This window comes from Neovison vison, chromosome 4 (genome assembly GCF_020171115.1).
Source record: "Neovison vison isolate M4711 chromosome 4, ASM_NN_V1, whole genome shotgun sequence".
NCBI lineage: Eukaryota > Metazoa > Chordata > Mammalia > Carnivora > Mustelidae > Neogale > Neogale vison.
The window spans coordinates 210,450,369-210,461,040 of record NC_058094.1 but is presented as its reverse complement, the minus strand read 5'-3'; the positions used below and the strand labels follow the sequence as shown (position 1 = coordinate 210,461,040).

At 37.8% G+C, this 10,672-nt stretch overlaps 1 protein-coding gene across 4 annotated transcripts in view; it reads right to left on the bottom strand.

Annotated features, from left to right (window-relative positions):
• Positions 1 to 2,234: 2,234 nt before the first annotated feature.
• Positions 2,235 to 10,672, bottom strand: part of MKLN1 (muskelin 1) — a 335,662-nt gene continuing 327,224 nt past the window's right edge. For all 4 annotated transcript variants that reach the window (XM_044246581.1, XM_044246580.1, XM_044246579.1 and 1 more), the window contains one exon: positions 2,235 to 2,873. In XM_044246581.1, the coding sequence (XP_044102516.1) occupies positions 2,752 to 2,873 (122 nt within the window). In that variant the 3' untranslated portion in view covers positions 2,235 to 2,751. The remainder of the gene's footprint in view (positions 2,874 to 10,672) is intronic.

The window sequence follows — 10,672 nt, the reverse complement described above, 5'->3', positions numbered from 1 at the left end:
CTAATCAAATCGGCCACATGAGGTCTCTGTTATTCCACAGAATACAAATGCATTTTAGTAGTATCTTTCAAATCAGATAATTTCTCATCAAGTGCAAGCACTGAAAATAATGTCAGAGATCTAGTTTACTTTTTGGAATAATATATTCCCCCAGGAAAGAGAGAAATGGGAATGAAGTTGAAGCTGGAGATAATGAAACTGAGTAAGCTGTATCCTACTAACGAATGCATCTAAGCATCAGCCAGGTGTTTGAACGGAGACTCAGGAAGCTAGAATGAAAGCATTTCAAGGAATCAAGCCCAGATAACTTGGCCTACCTAAACACTATCTAAATACCAAATTAGATTAAATTATAATACACTGCTGGAATTCTTGGAAATATATGTAAGCTCCTCACTGAATATATAAACAAGTTTCAAATCAGGTTCTGGTGTGAAATGTGAGCAGGTGTCATCTTGGTCACAGGTACTATGGAGCCCTGTGTTCTCCTGCGATCTTTGCCAGCAATGCTCTTTCAGAGCCCCATGGCACAAACTCTACCTAATCAACAAGCTCCTCAATGGTGTAAATGCTCACTATGATTCAGCCCCATTTAAATATGTAAGTGAAAAAAAAAAAATCAGAAATGAAGAAAAGGGTAAAAGTTCCACCTAAATAAAGCGAGGAAAGATAAAATTAAAACAAACTTGTGTTAAAAACCAACTAGTAGAGAGTCAGTTAGGGAAAAACAAAATCACTGAGGTCAAGAACTGAGTTTCTCCCATATAAGGAAATTACGGAACTCATGAAAACAGCAACAAAGAAAGCATTGTAGAAACAGAAGGTGGAGGCAGCAGAACTTCATTTGGTTACTATGTTTAAAGTGCCAGAATTCATGGCAAACAAAACGAGAACTTGTAAATTTAGAAACTCTATCAAGTTCTTCCTATCAACTCTTTGATTTGTACCTGTTTCCACAAAACAAGATTCAATAGCCTACAGTATTAGTGATAATATTTTATTTCTTGACTGTCGGGGGACTGGCATTTTATGAAGCTGTATGAGAATGCAGGTAGATTCTATTTGCTCACCTAAAAAGTCACTTGGTTATTCTGCAGCAATTTGGTACTTCGTGAAATTACATACTATAGCTTTCACAAGGTAAGATACAAATCTAACTGTTTAATAAATCACTACGGACAGCTTTGGGATGCTTAGAAAGCTAAGGAGCCCAAAATTCAAGTCTAGAACTAGGAAAAATAGATTACTGATCATTCCCCAAAGCAGTGAAACCAAACAATAAAGACGGAGTGAAGAGGGAGCTCAGTCTCATTCTTATACATGAGACTTTTCAAAAGTGCAACTCAAAAAGTCTTCTCTTTCTTTGGTGAGGCCTAATCCTGCTACTCAGGGACATACTCAATTCCACAAAGTCCTTCACTTTTCAGAGCTACTGGACTGATGGACATCGACTGTACTGAGGCTGCTTTAGGCATGGTGTGTGCAGTTTTTGAGCAAATGCAAGCACTGGCCCGGTGTGGGATTCCTGCACTGCACTCCGCAGCACCTCATGGAATGATACATACCTCCATCCCCCACCGAAACTTGGAACAGCGGGAAAGCCAATCTGCCTTTCTTTTAATGAAAAAATACTCGCACTGTTATTTTTTTTTCTCCACTTAAAAGCCTATGTATGCTCTGTGAAATGCCTGTCAGCTGTATTCCATCAGGCAACCTCAAGCCATTATTCTTTAAGATATCAGTACACAGGAGCAGATGCAGGGAGCTAATGTATATGGAAGTAAACAAGAGTATAGCTCTGAAAAACCCACCCTCCCAAGTGAAAATGCTACAAAGAGCACAGAGGAGAAATGGAATCACAGCTCTACCAGAGGCAAGAGTCATTTTCTTCCAAAATTTGCTATAAAGACATCAATAAACATATTAATCACTGCTAGAATCTTCTTGCTGGTCATTTTTATCTTGGCTCTTAAAGGTTCTGCACTATATTCTCCTCAGTTTAAGGTTTCTGTGACTCAAAGCTATTGGAATATCCACTATAAAATATATTATTATAGAAATACTATATACCAATCTCAGATAAGTACCTGGATCAATCTTGGGTTTCATTTCTTAGTTCTATGACAAGGAGCATAAATTTGAGCCCTCTGTTCCTCCTATTGTTTAATGTAATACAAGACTCTAGTCAACAGAGACACACATACCACTTTAACATACATCATTTGCCCTACAGAACTATATACTTTTAAGAATGAAGAGGTAAACAACTGACACCACCTACAAGCAGTTGTGTGATGCGAGGCAAAGTGAAGTGAGAAAGGAGGAGAAAGAAGGGAGGCCAAACCAGGAGACAACAACAAAACCCCATTCTTCGAGTACGGAGTCTGTTAATAGTACTTATTTGCCCCAATTTTATAAAAATGAAATAAAAATCAGAAAAGGGTAAACTGCCTGATTATTTCTTCTTTTATATTCATTCGTTCTTAAAAGTTAAAGTAAGAAAAAAATATATATATATTTAAATGGAAAGTATACCAATTTCACTTTATTAACCTAATTCGGGACGGGATGAGGAGAAAGGGGCTGAGGTTGGGTATGAAGGAAGAGGGTTAAAACTTGTGACAGTAAAGATCCCTTCAAAATTCTGGTGCAGTCCTCGATCACTGCAGCCTAATTGTCGGTCAACAGAGTTGAATTCCACAATACTGAAAGCAGACTCCTGTTCTCCATTGCTGTCCAGTGACTCTTCAGTTACAGTGTGATGAGGTCTACCAGGTTGCCTTTAGGAGGAGTCATGCTGTCAGGAAAGAAATTTACTAAGGTGTCAAAGAGCTGAGTTCTTTGAGCATACGTGTGATCCACATCGGAAAAGCCTGGTAAGGGAGAGATACAAAGAAACTCATCCATTGTGTCTAAAACATGTTAACAGAGAAGCTAGTTGAGAAAAACAGCAATGTATAAGGGAAAAACCAAAAACTCATCTGATTTTAAAAGCAGATAGACAGGGGCTATGAACCCAGTTTTACTACCTGGCAGTGGTGTGATCTTAGGTAAGTTAATCAGACTTTCTGCAACTGTTTCCACAGCGGTAAATTTGTGTTAATCTTATTTACTTCATGGTGATACTGTGCATAATAAATGCAACTATGTGAGAAGCCCCTGTTCTAATGATTGGCTAACTAATCATTAGTAACTAACTAATAATGATTTCTCTTCTTTCCTTTACAAACATTTTTCTCTTCTAGTCCACTGAGGCAGTTTCACCCTTTTCTGACTTTAAAATGCTTCTGAGCCACTAAAATTTTTTTTTTTTTAAGATTTTATTTATTATTTGACAGAGAGAGATCACAAGTAGGCAGAGAGGCAGGCAGAGAGAGAGAGAGGAGGAAGCAGGCTTCCCGCCGAGCAGAGAGCCCGATGTGGGACTCGATCCCAGGACCCTGAGATCATGACCTGAGCCAAAGGCAGCGGCCTAACCCACTGAGCCACCCAGGCGCCCCTAAAATTTTTTTGATGATAAAAATACAATAAAATCAGGGGCACCTGGGTGGCTCAGTCATTTAAATGTCTATCTCTTGGTTCTGGCTCAGGTCCTGGGGTCAAGCTCTGCGTTGAGCTCAGAGCTCAGCTCAGAGTCAGCTTGTCCCTCTCCCTCTGCCCGTCCCCCAGCTCTCACTCATAAATAAAATCTTTTTTTTTTTTAAGATTTTATTTATTTATTTGACAGACAGAGATTACAAGTAGGCAGAGAGGCAGGCAGAGAGAGAGGAAGGGAAGCAGGCTCCCTGCTGAGCAGAGAGCCCAAGGTGGGGCTTGATCCTAGGACCCTGAGATCATGACCTGAGCCGGAGGCAGAGGCTTTAACCCACTGAGCCACCCAGGCGCCCCCAAAAATAAAGTCCTTAAAAAGTAGAATAAAATCAAAATGAAAAACATACTAAAATCACTTTCTTTAGAAGGTGGTCTAAAATCATTAAGGTCCTGAGAGCTGGAAGTAGTGTCAAAGAACTGAAAGAATTACCTGTACAGTAATGTAGAACATCCCTGGCACATAGGAAATGACATGCATTTATGGTACTAAGCACCAGGCTCTCTGCCAGGCACATATTATGTGAGAAAGAGAACAATGACCTACTCTTTATCCAGATAAACATTAGAAAGTAGATGACATTCTTAAAAGGTGGGGACCATGAACTAAAGGATTTTTCCCCCCCTTTAACCTCTAGTAAACATTTAATTTTCAAGTTTATTCTGGCCAAAGGAATATGCAGTGAGATGCTTCCTTCCTTTAGTCAGCTGGTATATATTGCTTTAAGCTGCCTTAAATTTCTTATGTACATATGAAGTAGGAAAATAATAAAATAAACAAAGTAGTCTTTTGATTCCCCTGTTCATGAAATGGCTGAGACATGAGAGCCCTACTGAGTACCTTAAGACACAGATATGGTGCCAGAAAGTTATATATGCCTTGATACCCAGTGAAAATTATTTCAAACTGGACCAATGTTCACTCAACTTACAATATAGATTTAGGTACATTCTGTTTTTTACTCTTGTAAAGAACATGAACAGAACAAAACATTGCCAAGGATACCAGTTTCCTGGAAGGAAAATAAACAATGTTTCAAGAAAGGAACATCCCGGGACGCCTGGGTGGCGCAGTTGGTTGAACGACTGCCTCCGGCTCAGGGCGTGATCCTGGAGTCCCGGGATCGAGTCCCACATCAGGCTCCCAGCTCCATGGGGAGTCTGCTTCGCTCTCTGACCTTCTCCTCGCTCATTCTCTCTCTCACTGTCTCTCTCTCAAATAAATAAAATAAAAAATCTTTAAAAAAAAATCTTAAAAAAAAAAAAAAAAAAAAAAAAAGAAAGGAACATCCCTTTAAATTAAAAAAAAATTCTTTTACTATTATTTTAAGTTTGAGGGTAAATGTTTACAACTTTGGAGCTTTAAGATTTAACAAAGAGGGGCGCCTGGGTGGCTCAGTCGGTTAAGTGTCTGCCTTCAGCTCAGGTCATGGTCTGGGGTCATGGGATTAAGCCCCACATTGGGCTCTCTGCTCACTGGTGAGTCAGCTTCTCCCTCTTCCTCTATGATCTCTCTCACAAAAAATAACTAAAACCTTAAAAAAAAGAAAGAAACTGTATATTAAAAAAAAAAAAGATTTAACAAAGAAATATCATGGAAATGAATGGAAGGAAATACTCCAAAATGTAAACAAATGTTATCTCTGAATGATGAGATTATTTTTTTCTATTTTATGCTTTCAGAGTTTTCTAAAATTTTGAAAAATTTTAAACTCCTATAAGCATTTCAAGAATAGTACAACGAAGACTCATACAGCCTTACCTAGATTACTCAAGCTGTTGAACATTTTGTCACATGTGTTCTCATTCTCTCTCTTTGTATGTTTGTACTCCACACATACTTTTCTTGTAGAATCATTTGGGAGTAAATTGTAGACATTTTCACCCCTAAATACTTGAGTTATTTCACCTAAGAACATCACTTAAATAACCACTATATATTAAATTTAGGAAACTTAACATTTTTGTCCCAATAGTCTTTTTTATAGTTATTTTCCCTATTTATCTAAAACTCAACCCAGTATTTAGTTTTCTTTGGCCTGGAATAGTCCCTCAGCCTCTGTTTTTTATGATACTGATATCCTTGACAAGTACAGAGCAGTTATATAGTTGTAGAATGTGTTGAATTTGGGTTGTCTGACTGCTTCCTCGAATCAGATTAAATTTATGCAGTTCTGGCAAAAATACTACCAAAGTGATACCGTGTCCTTCCCACTGCATCATGTCAGGAGGCACAGGCTCTCAGTTTATCCCAATGTTAACTGTGATCTCCTGATCAAACTGGTATCTGCCAGATTTCGCTGGTGTGAAGGTGTTGTTTTCTACCACTGCAATTAGTAAAATACTTTCTTAAAAAAATTTTTTTAAAGTAGGCTCCTTATCCAACATGTGGCTCTACCTCACAACCCTGAGATTAAGACCTGTGATCAAGAGAGTCAGATGCTCCATGGACTGAGTCACCCAGGCGACCCCAGCAATTAGTAAAATATTGATAAGAATAGCCTGAAACTATGTGAATTTCCTGTTCCCTGACAGACCTGAACCCAACAATATTCACCTTCACTGATGATTCTTGCTAAAACAATTATATTTTGCTAAAACAAAACAAAACACTATAGTGTTTTCCTAACTCTACAATTCTTTCTGCATTTGTTGACTGACACTAAAGAGCTTTTCTTTTTTCCTCCATTTTGTTTGCACGACTATGTACTCAGATCCTTTTCTTGTTCAATATATCATATTTATTACCATCATTATTCATTTTAATACTCACATTGTCCCAGTTTTGGCCAGCAAGAGCTCTTTTGAGCTTGTTTCTGTGTCTTTTTTAATGTTCCCATTAATTTTTGAGCACTTCCTTATTTCCTGGCAGAGCAAGATATCCAAGCTGATCTTTACACAGCTCTGGAATCAGCCATTTTTTTAAGGAGCCCCAATTCCTTTTAGTGGTGAGTGACATTTAGGACTAAGATCAGTTGTGTTAATTGCCAAAGGTGGTGGTGTTTCTAGACCTGTACATATACGTGCACACATATTATACACAGCTTTTTTAAAAGCAGAATTATGAATTCGTGATTTTACTGACAATTCCTGTGTTTTTTTAGAACTCTACGGGATTCTTCCTCTCCTTAATCCCATTCCCTATTTATAGTATCTCCTTTCTCCCACTAGGAAAACTGATCTCTACACCATCATATTTACTTATTTGTTCAACGTAAAATACACACAAAACATGTTCCAGAATTACTATACCCATACCACAACCAACAAAAAAATTATACACATTTCTTTACTTTTATTGTCTTTGAATATATCTAAAAGTATAGTCTAAGCATTATAGTATTGTACTGAAAAGGTTACTCTCTTTTTTTCCCCTACGGTGTGGTAATATAACCAACTGTAGTCAACTTTAGGGGTTTCCCCCTTGTCTTACTTTCTGTATTTGTAAAATTGTCATAATAGGTTTTATTTTTAAGAGAAGATATTGATTTGATGTATTACTCTAATGAAGTAATACCTATGTATTACTAATATGCTACTAATGAAGTACCTATGTATCCTAATGAAGTAACATCGAACAAAATTAATATATTTTTATGAGAATAAATAATTTAAGAGGGAGGGAAGCACTAAGTTCCTACTCTATCCCAGGTACTTTATATGACATTTCATTCATTTTTTTTTTTTAAGATTTATTTATTTGTCAGAGAGAGTGAGTGAGCACAGAAGCAGGGGGGAGTGGCAGGCACAGGAAGAAGCAGGCTCCTCGCTGAGCAAAGAGGCCAATGTGGGACTTGATCCCAGGATCCTGGGATCATGACCCCAGCTGAAGGCAGATACTTAACCGACTGAGCCACCCAGGTGTCCCTGACCGCATTTCATTCTTATAAAAAACTAATGAAGTTATCATAAACTCTCCTTTCAGATGAGACAACTTAGGGATATTCAGTCTTTGTAAGATCTCACAGTTAGGGCAGGAAGAGAATGGAATGTGAACCTGTGTGTCTGACTCCAAAACCCATTTATTTATTTTTATTAACTAATATTCACTAAGGGCTTAAATTGTAGGCAGTGTGCCAAGTTCACTTACCCCTTAAGAGAACATGTTTAATTAATTTATTTTTTGACTTAATTTTTTTTCTCTTATTAGAGTATATATAATTGACATACAGTGTTATATTACTTTCAGGTATATAACATATTGATTTTGACTTGAGAAATCTGTACATAACTCAATGCTCCCCATGGTTAAGTGTGGTTACCTCTGAATATGTTTTACTTTTATTTACCATTTACCAATGAGAAAATTGAAATTCACACTATTATTAGATGAATGTTTAAATTGTGGCAGATCTTATTATGGAATACCATGTATTACTTATTAAGAATACAACAGATCTAGTATAGTTTCTTGCAAACATCTCCAAGCCACATCATTAATTTTAAAATGTTATGTTGTAGAATACCTATTTTACACTGTGTAATAAACAAAACCAGAACACACAAAAGTATAGGTCTGTGTGTGTCTGTGTGTAGGTACAGTCCATCTTTATTACGCAGATTCCTTATCTGTGCATTTGCCTGCCCACTAAAACGTACCTGTAACCCCCAAATCAGTACTTGTGGCAGTATGTGGTCATTCACAGACATGTGGAGAGCAGCACACATTTGAATGAGCACAGGCAGATGCTGTCAGCTAAGGGCGAACTGGTTCATGCTCTGTGTTCTTTTACCACCTCTCACACTATAAACAAGTGTCCTTTTCAAATCCTCCGGCTTTTTATTTTTTACGTTTTTGTGCTTTTTGTTGTTACTTCACTGCTTTACTATAAAGGTGCCCAAGCATAGTGCTGAAGTGTTATCTAGTGTGCCTAAGGACATGATGTGCCTTATGGAGAAAATGCATGTGTTTGATAAGCGTTGTGCAACGTTAATCAATTATATAAAGAACCTAACTCTGTGTCCCATAGGAGAAATGGTTTAGTATTCACTAATTCAGTAATTCTTATGACTTTACAGAACATAACTACTGTAAGTAAAGAGAATCACTGTATTTGCAGGTCTGTGTATGTAGCTGTGTGTGTATGGAAAGATCTGCCAGATACGAACGATTACACTTGAGAAGAGACAGAGATTGAAGAAAGCTGTTCAAGGAGAACTTTAAGCTGTATCTGTACTTAAAAGTTAAAAAAAAAAATACATTAAAAAGAGGGAGGCAGTAAGAAACCCATCAACAGTTACATGACTAATTAAATGGCAGAGCCAGGACAAAAAACGGTAATGTAGATTCTAAATCTCATACTCCTCATCAGTGTTTCTCTCACTTCATTTTCATCATAAAATGGAATGAGGAACTAATCACTCAGAGTAGCGGACACTGGTTAAAGCTCAGTGAGAAGTAGTATAGTTGGTTTAGAGTGTGAGCTCTGAAGCCATAGGATTATAGTCTGTATCCTAGTCTCGCCATTCATTAGTAGTATTCCTGGGCAAGTTACCTAAGCTTCTCTGTGTCCCCGTTTCTTCCTATATAAAGGCGATCATAATACTAACTACTTCATAGGATTATTACGGAGATTAGATGAGTTAAGACCTGTACAGTGCTTAAAATAGTACCTGGTCCCATAGTTAAGTGCTCAGTAAATACCAGCTATCGCTTTATCACTATTACCACAACCAGAAATGACAACTTTAAAAAGAAAAGTGACCTATTAGGAACACACACACACACACACACACACACACAAACACACACATTTTAATATTTTATTTATTAGAGAGAGGGAGAGCACGAGAGAGAGCAGAGAGCATGATTGGGGGGGGGGAGCAGCAGAGGAAGAGAGAAGAGCAGACTCTCCACTGAGCAGGGAGCCCAACATGGGGCTCTATCCCAGGATCCCCAGACACTTAACCGACTGAGCCACCCAGGCGCTCCTTCTTTTATTTATTTATTTATTTCCTCCAAGATTTATTTATTTGAGAGAGAGAGAATAAGCAGGAGAGGCAGAGGAAGAGGGAGAGAGCATCTAAAGCAGACCCCACGCTGAGCAAGAAGCCTGACACCGGGCTCAATCTCACCCTAAGATCAGCACCTGAGGCAAAACCAAGAGTAGTAGATATTTAACCGACTGTACACCCAGGTGCCCCTAGGAATATACTTTTAACTTAACATCTTATACAGACTAGGTAAAGTTTCCTACTTACAATTAAGAAGAAATAGCAAGAATTCTCATTTTTCTCCTGGATACAAGTTTGTGGATCTTTCTATAGCTAATAATAAACTTTCTGTTATACAAAAAGTACCTATAAACATATGGGCTACAGACAAGAGTCTGAAGGAAGTGGATATAAAGTATAAAGGCTAAAAGGACATAGCAAATGATGCGAAATTCTTAGGGCTCCTCTTTCACAAATGTCAACACAATGATAAAAAAGCACTATTTTAGGCATCAAATGTTTTAAACATCTCTCTGAATTTGCATTTGGCACATCATATTTGGACTCTAAAAGTTCTAAAAAGAGGTGTGAAGATCAAAAAAGGCAGTATGTACTATAGACTAGATTCTTCCTACCTGTCACATACTTTGCTGAAAATATGCTTAAATCGCTCTAGTGTATACTTTCTGGAAATAAGACACAGCTCTATAAACTGGCAAAATGTCTGAGTTCAAGTTTAAAAGTTTAAAACCCGGAGCCACCAGAAGCTTTAAATTAAAGATCCCCAGAGGCTGCTTTTCTCTGAAGTCAGTCATTTTTCAAAACTAAGATAATGCCAGCTATTTGTAAAATGCTTTCCATCTTTTTAATTCTTTTTTTAAAAACGATTTTATTTATTTATTTGACACACAGAGAGAGAACACAAGTGGTGGGGGGCAGCAGGCAGAGGGATAGGGAGAAGCAGGATCCCCGCTAAGCAAGGAGCCCCAAATGGAGGTCAATGCCAGGATCCCAGGAACATGACCTGAACTAAAGGCAGTCACCTAACCCACTGAGCCACCCAGGTGCCCCTAATTCTTTAAATTACATAGGACACTAATAAATACTTTCATTTAATTCTCAATAAGAAGTTAAGATAAACAATTCTGGA